The sequence below is a fragment of the Salarias fasciatus genome, chromosome 12 (genome assembly GCF_902148845.1).
Source record: "Salarias fasciatus chromosome 12, fSalaFa1.1, whole genome shotgun sequence".
Taxonomy (NCBI): Eukaryota; Metazoa; Chordata; class Actinopteri; order Blenniiformes; family Blenniidae; genus Salarias; species Salarias fasciatus.
The window spans coordinates 14,223,571-14,230,534 of record NC_043756.1 but is presented as its reverse complement, the minus strand read 5'-3'; the positions used below and the strand labels follow the sequence as shown (position 1 = coordinate 14,230,534).

The 6,964-nt window shown below is 44.3% G+C and overlaps 1 protein-coding gene across 1 annotated transcript; it reads left to right on the top strand.

Moving 5' to 3' along the window:
• Positions 1 to 207: 207 nt before the first annotated feature.
• Positions 208 to 6,059, top strand: LOC115398495 (eosinophil peroxidase-like). Its single transcript, XM_030105292.1, has 16 exons — positions 208 to 346; positions 522 to 597; positions 774 to 861; positions 956 to 1,125; positions 1,223 to 1,355; positions 1,622 to 1,745; positions 1,845 to 2,051; positions 2,563 to 2,917; positions 3,020 to 3,180; positions 3,278 to 3,536; positions 3,623 to 3,793; positions 3,888 to 4,125; positions 4,199 to 4,398; positions 4,485 to 4,541; positions 4,785 to 4,838; positions 4,964 to 6,059. The coding sequence occupies exons 2-16, from the start codon at positions 537 to 539 to the stop codon at positions 5,383 to 5,385; spliced, it is 2,700 nt and encodes an 899-aa protein (XP_029961152.1). The 5' UTR covers positions 208 to 346; positions 522 to 536; the 3' UTR covers positions 5,386 to 6,059.
• The last annotated feature ends 905 nt before the right edge of the window (positions 6,060 to 6,964 follow it).

The following is a 6,964-nucleotide window of genomic DNA, read 5'->3' as shown; positions in this document are numbered from 1 at the left end:
GAATTTTGTCGGAAAAATGAAAGATTCGTTCCTAAAATGTGACCAGAAAACACCTGAAAACTTACTTAGCCATTCCGAAATTGATATACTACATATATTACAACATTTTAAAAAAGAAAGGGGGGGGGGGGGGGGGGGGACGACGATAATACCGCTGTGGAGGAGGAACGAGGAAACAGAAAACTGATGCATTGTTTGAGGTTCATTCCTGCGTTCATTCAGCGATCGACTGTCACGTAACTGCAGGGCTATAAAAGAGAGAGAGAGAGGCCGGGACTGCAACAAGGGCAACTGAAGTTCAAGGTGAAGCTGCAATCTCCAAGGTTCGAGGTCGCTTGAACTACAGGTTTGATGATTCTTTTTTTTTTCTGCCTTTACGTTTAGTATTTGGATCGCTCAAAAAATAAATGAAATAAACCGAACGACAATAATTTAGATGGTTACTGTAAAATGTATTTATTTATTTATTTATTTATTTATTTATTTATTTATTTATTTATTTATTTATTTATTTTCACCAGCTGTCTCTTGGAGATATGTTGCGGTTGCTCTTCCCCCTGGCTCTTTGCCTGCTCCTGCACTGTCAAGCAAACGCGGGTGAGTATTTGAACTAGAGTTCTCCATGGAGTGTGAATAACATGAATATGTCACATTTTTGCCAATCTGATCAGTTTAAAATACAAAAAAAAAAAAAAAAAAAAAAAAAAAAAAAAAAATTTGACAAAATAAATTCGTGTCTAAAGACGTGAAACTGAATGTTTTTCTCCCGTCAGAATCGCGCGTGCGGAGGAGCGTCATTGAAAGCGCAGTGAGGACGGCCAAGGCGACCGTGGATGCCGCTTATGAATACTCCCGCAGAACGTGAGTGCGCACACTTCATATATCTACGATCGCTCCCTAAATCCTTATGGCTGATAACCAATGAGGTGATGCCGGGCTGCTTTTTGTGAAACAGGAGCCTGGAGCGCGTGAAGAGAAACGCCGCTCACCCCTCAGACGTGCTGAGGCTTCTGAAGCAGCCCGCAGGACCGTCCCGCAGTGAGGTGCGGTATGCGGACTACATGGAGAACACCATCCGGCTGCTCTCCAGGGCCAGACGCGGGAAACGCTCCATCAACGCCACAGGTGCGTGTTTGAACGCGTTTTTCCCACACGAGCCTCCCTGCCGGAGTCCCCTGGTTGAACTTCTCTCTCTCTCTCTCTCTCTCTCTGTGTCAATCAGATCTTATTAGTGAAGAGGAGCTGGAGGTCATAGCAACCCTGACAGGCTGTTCCTCGCGTGCACGGGTCCCTCCGTGTAAAACCACGGCCAACCTGGACAGTTTCCGCACGGCCAGCAGCGTGTGCAACAACAGGTGAGAGCTTTGAGATCCCTGCAAAGGGCCTAATCGAACTGCGTGTCCTTATGCACAAAGCATGTTCAAATCCTCATTTCATTTCCTTTCGCAGTGGAATAATATTGGGTATAAGATGCTATAAGATGTTTTTTTATGGATCTTATTAAAATATGTTGTAATGAAAGAGTTCTCGGTTCATTTTAGGTTTGATCTGAGACTTGAGATTAATTTGGTCTCAATTTAAAGAAACAATTGATTAAAAGTGTCTCATATCCCTCCAACAGGGTAAACACACGCTGGGGGGCCTCCAACATCCCTTTCGTCCGCTGGCTCCCCTCTGAATATTCTGATGGGATCGCACAACCGAAAGGCACAGCTGGAGCGATCAACGGCCATGTTCTGCCGCTGGTAAAATACACTATATAATATCAAAATTAATTTAAAAAAATTGTACGTAAATTAATGTTATTGTTTTTGCACATGCTTTCCCTCATCCTGTCCTGAAAGGTGAGGGACGTCTCCAATCGCATCCTGGCAACGCCCAACGACCAAGTGGAAAACGACACCATGTTTTCGTTCATGCTGACGATCTTCGCCCAGCTGACCGACCACGACCTGACCTTTACCCCCCACTCACCTGTCATCCGCTCCTTCAGCGATGGCATCGACTGTGACCATACCTGTGCCGTGACGGAGCCCTGCTTCCCTGTAGAGGTCAGTCTCATGAGCACGAGAGGAAAACTCTTACACATGTGATCAGAGTTACATAACACTGATCACAGTACAAAAAGATTAAAACTTTCTAGATTTTTTTCGCTCTCTTCTTCCACTTTGCAATCCACAATGAAGGCTCTCTGCAGCTTTAACTTTCATCGATTTGCTTATGCAACTGTAAATACTGTAAATTCCTCTCCCTTTCATTTCAGATCGTGCGTCACTTTATTTGCATGATGCATTCAAATAGTTGTTCGTATGCTTTCCTTTGTGGAGGTGCTGCCTCTTCGCTAAGACGTCACTGTAAATGAAAACCGGTTCTGTCTACTCAGTAAAATAAAGTAGCTATAAATAAATAAATGACGATGGAGAACTTATTTTAAAAAAATAATTTAAATTTTTTTTTTTCTCAGAATTGAGAATTTTAAAATATCAAGTTTAAGAGCGTTCACTTTTTCTTTATGTTTTGAGATGCTTACTTTTCTCTTTTGTTGACGCGCCTTTCCCACAGATTCCGCTGAACGACCCGCGGATCGACCGGGAGGACTGCATCCCCTTCTTCCGCTCGGCGCCCGCCTGCGGCTCCGGAAACGGAGGCTCGAACTTCGGCGCGGTCACGGTGCGGGAGCAGATGAACACGCTCACCAGTCTGGTCGACGCGGGGCACCTGTACGGGTCAGACGAAGCCAAAGCCCACTTCCTCCGGAACCTGACGACGGATGACGGATACCTGAGAGTCAACACCATTTACGACGACAACGGCCGCGCGCTTCTGCCGTTCGTCAACATGAACACGAGCATGTGCGCCACCAGGCAGCGAATCACCGGAGACCCGAATGCCAAGGAGGTGCCCTGTTTCCTCGCCGGTGAGCGCAGAAACATTATAGACCTTCATACTTGTGAATAAACTTGTGTAAACAACTTTCCATGTTTTTTATATATTTTTTTTTAATTTATTGTGACTCCAGGGGATGAGCGCTCCAATGAGAACATCGCGCTGACCTCGCTGCACACGCTCTTCCTGCGCGAACACAACCGGCTGGCGCGTCTGCTGAAGATGAAAAACCCGTACTGGGATGGAGAAAGGATCTACCAGGAGGCCCGCAAGATCATTGGCGCATATTTCCAGGTGAGCGAGGAATAAGGATAGTATATTATTGTCTTGTATTTTCTTTCTTTTTTAAAATCATTATTAACTCTGTTTCTATTTCTTATTTGACTGACAGATCATGATGTATCGAGATTTCCTGCCTCTCATCCTGGGACCAGATGCGATCGCTGCCAAACTGTCCACATACCCCGGATATGATGAATCGGTGGATCCCTCCATCTCCAATGTCTTTGCCACAGCCGCATACCGATTCGCCCACACCATGATTCATCCTTTCATTTCCCGCCTTGACGAGAATTACAACGAGCATCCCCTATTCCCCACCCAACCGCTGCACAGATGCTTCATGGCGCCCTGGCGGGTGGTCGATGAAGGTAGGCCAGAGATCTTCAAGTTTTTTATCCTCTTTTTAAAAAGACATTGGATTAGTTCATCTAAATGAATCTGCTGTGTTTCTCAGGTGGCATTGATCCAATTGTTCGTGGGCTGATCGGAAGACCTGCAAAGCTGAATACCCAGGAACACATGCTCACTGATGAAGTGAGGGAAAGGCTGTTTAAATTCACTCATGAATTGGCTCTGGACCTGGGAGCTCTCAACATGCAAAGAGGAAGAGACCACGGCCTGCCTGGTAGTTATTTCAGTCTCTGCTTTTCAAAGTCATCAAACTGTTTTGCCATCATGTTTAAGATATGGACTCTAAAGACGTTTATGCTCCTTTTAAGGCTACAACAAATGGCGTAAGTTCTGCGGGCTGTCAACACCACAGACTGAAGAAGAGCTGGCTGAAGTGCTGCAGAATAAACAGCTTGCCAGGAAGATCCTGGACCTCTATGGCACTCCTGACAACATCGACCCGTGGCTGGGAGGAGTTGCTGAGCCGTTTGTCCGTGGGGGACGAGTTGGGCCTCTCTTTGCCTGCCTCATTGCCACGCAGTTCCAGAAAATCCGTCAGGGCGACAGGTAAGCAACCAGCTGGCTTTCAAAGTATGATCACAGTTGAGGATTTGATCATTGAGAATCTGTCCAATTTCAGCCTGTGGTGGGAGAACAAGGGTGTGTTCACCGAGGAGCAGAGGATCGCCCTGAGAGATGTGTCTCTGGCTCGAATCATCTGTGACAATACCGGGATCACTGAGGTTCCTCGGAACTCCTTCCAGTTCAGACCTCGAGGAAGTGGCTACACTCAGTGCGAGGACATCCCTGAGATCGACTTCAGCGCATGGAAGGAAGGAAGTGAGTCACCGAACGCACAGTGAATTAGAAACTCTCACAGGGAGCATTGGACTATTTTACAAATGTCTTTTTGTTTTTGTTTTTAGCCGAACAATACGGACCTGACCAAACAGAAGCACCACCTCCCACCACATACGACGAAGGTAAATCTGCCATAAATCAAAACTTATATACCAAAATTATATCTTTGAAGCACTGTAATGGGTGGGTTAGTTTATTGCAGCTGTTTTCTTTTTAAATTCTTAAAGAGGGTGTGAGCTGAATGAACCACTATCTGTAGTTACAGCCATACTTAGTGATTCTGACATTTTAAAACGTGTTGGGAAATGCCTCATCAGGACAAATGATTTAATCCTAGGACTCAAGCATGTTTTCCTTTAATTTAGGTAATGATGGACCTCGAGGACCCCCAGGACCCCCAGGACCCCCAGGCCCCCGAGGTAAATATATCACTTCTTGTACTTTCCATCCAAAAGTATAGACTGTGATTCATTATGGATATTGTTTTAGAAGCAAACGCCCAGGTTCCTGTGGGATAATTTTACTCTTGTGTTTCTTTGAAAAGGCCCCAAGGGTATGCCTGGACCGCCAGGTCCCCCTGGCAACTCCACCCATGTTGGCTTTTCCGCTCGACTGGGCAACAACTACCCCGGCTCCGGCACCCCGATCGGGTTCCACGACGAAATCTTGAACGAAGGCAACGGGTACGACACCAAAGGAGGGATCTTCACCTGTCCGGTCGCAGGCGTCTACCAGTTTGAATTCCACTGTACGATTTATCAGAGGACCGCCAGTCTAGACCTGATGATGAACGGCGAACGGCTTCTCCATTCGTACACCACACCCCACAACAGCTACCTGACAGCGAGCGGCAGCATCTTAGTCAAACTGAAGGTGGGCGATCAGATCTGGTTGGTGGCAAATCAAGGTGGAACTGCCATCACCAAGGAGAGCTACTTTTTAGGGCACCTGCTGTGGATCGTGTAACACCTCTTCTGTAACCCTCACAGAGTTCAAATTTGAAATCAATTGTGATCGTTTAATTAGAATAATTAACTTAAATGCTGCCTACAGTAGTAAATCAGTCAACCTCAAATGATCAGTCGAATTATAAGCTGATCAATTAAGACCAACAACATTGTGAAACAATTAAAGACAAATTCATGTTTCATTTATGTATCCGCTCTGATCGCCACCGGCAGAAAGAAAACACATCATGCATTGTCTGGTTTTTTTTCTTGTTTTGTTTTATTCCCTTGTACTAAATGAAGAAACACTTCACTGAAACATACAGAGGTGATGATTAAGAAATGCAAAGAATAATAGCATACATTGCATAATGCAGACAAACTGCCCACAAAACCAGGGAATGTGAAAAGTAAAAGCAATGCTTTTTTTCCTCAATACTTTCTTTTAATTTAATCACCCCGTTTTCTTTTTAAGTTAAACTGTGATCACTTTGCTACCATGAATGTAAGACTTAATCTTAAACTACATGAGAGCACTCAGGTATTTTATTGTGATTTCGGTGGTGACCTTTTTATATTTATCCTGCGTTGTAGCTTCACCACTCTGAGCCACTTTATGTTTGATGATGATAATAAATGAATGTTGTACAGATGAATCTGCCTCCGAATAAAATGTGCGATGACTTGAGAGCATTTTCGTTTGCTAGACTGTCAATGTTTGCACCCTCACCACTAGATGGCGCACACACGCAGCTTTTGAAGGGGAGCCACAAACACATTTTAATGAATCTCATGGGTTCATGGTAGAACAGTCCAAAGACTGGGTTGGATATAAGGCTGGTTCTTCATTGGGACTTATTTCTTATATTTTATATTTTAGTCTCTGATGTTTTATTCGTAAAAGTGGACAATACATGCTCAAAGAATACCAGGAAAAGATGAGTCTTTATATTGATTTCAGCAGCAGTTCTTTATATTCGTTGGAAGAAAAAAAAAACCCTCACACACAGCTGGGAGAAACTCAGTCCAGTGAGTTCTTCTTATCTCAGCAACAATGTGAAAGAATTTCTTGAGCTTCTGCCACAGTAATAACCAATCATGGTGCTGAATTATACGGATCATAAAGTCCTGCCACCATAAAGAGCTCTTCTGGGACAAAGGAGACGCGCTGTGGCCGACATGACTGAAAAATATATGCCAACCTGAAAAATGGTAAAGGTTGAGTACATTTTAGAATTGTAAGGGTAAAAAAAAAAAAAAGCTGAGCTCGTGGTCACTTGAGGATGAACCATCTCATTAAGATCTGGTGAAACATTTTCCACTTAGCTTCTCACATTATTTTTGAATTGGACATTTCTTGCAGATATTTATAATTTATGTCAACTTCAAAGGGATGAAGATCAAGAATGCTTGAAACTTAACCATTTCAAATGAGTTCTAATTTCAAAAATACTTCACTATATTGTTGAATAACTTGCAACAGATGCTTGTTTGGTTGTGTAACACCCCCCCCCCCCCCCCCCCCCCCCCCACACACACACACACACACACACACACACTCACTCACGGGCCCCACTGTCTTGCAGAGCAGATGTTAA

Coding starts and splice junctions, on each gene's coding strand:
- LOC115398495 (XM_030105292.1), top strand. CDS start 537: ATGTTGCGGTTGCTCTTCCCCCTGGCTCTTTGCCTGCTCCTGCACTGT. Junction 862..955: donor TATGAATACTCCCGCAGAAC/GTGAGTGCGCAC, acceptor TTTGTGAAACAG/GAGCCTGGAGCGCGTGAAGA. Junction 4,542..4,784: donor TCCCACCACATACGACGAAG/GTAAATCTGCCA, acceptor CCTTTAATTTAG/GTAATGATGGACCTCGAGGA.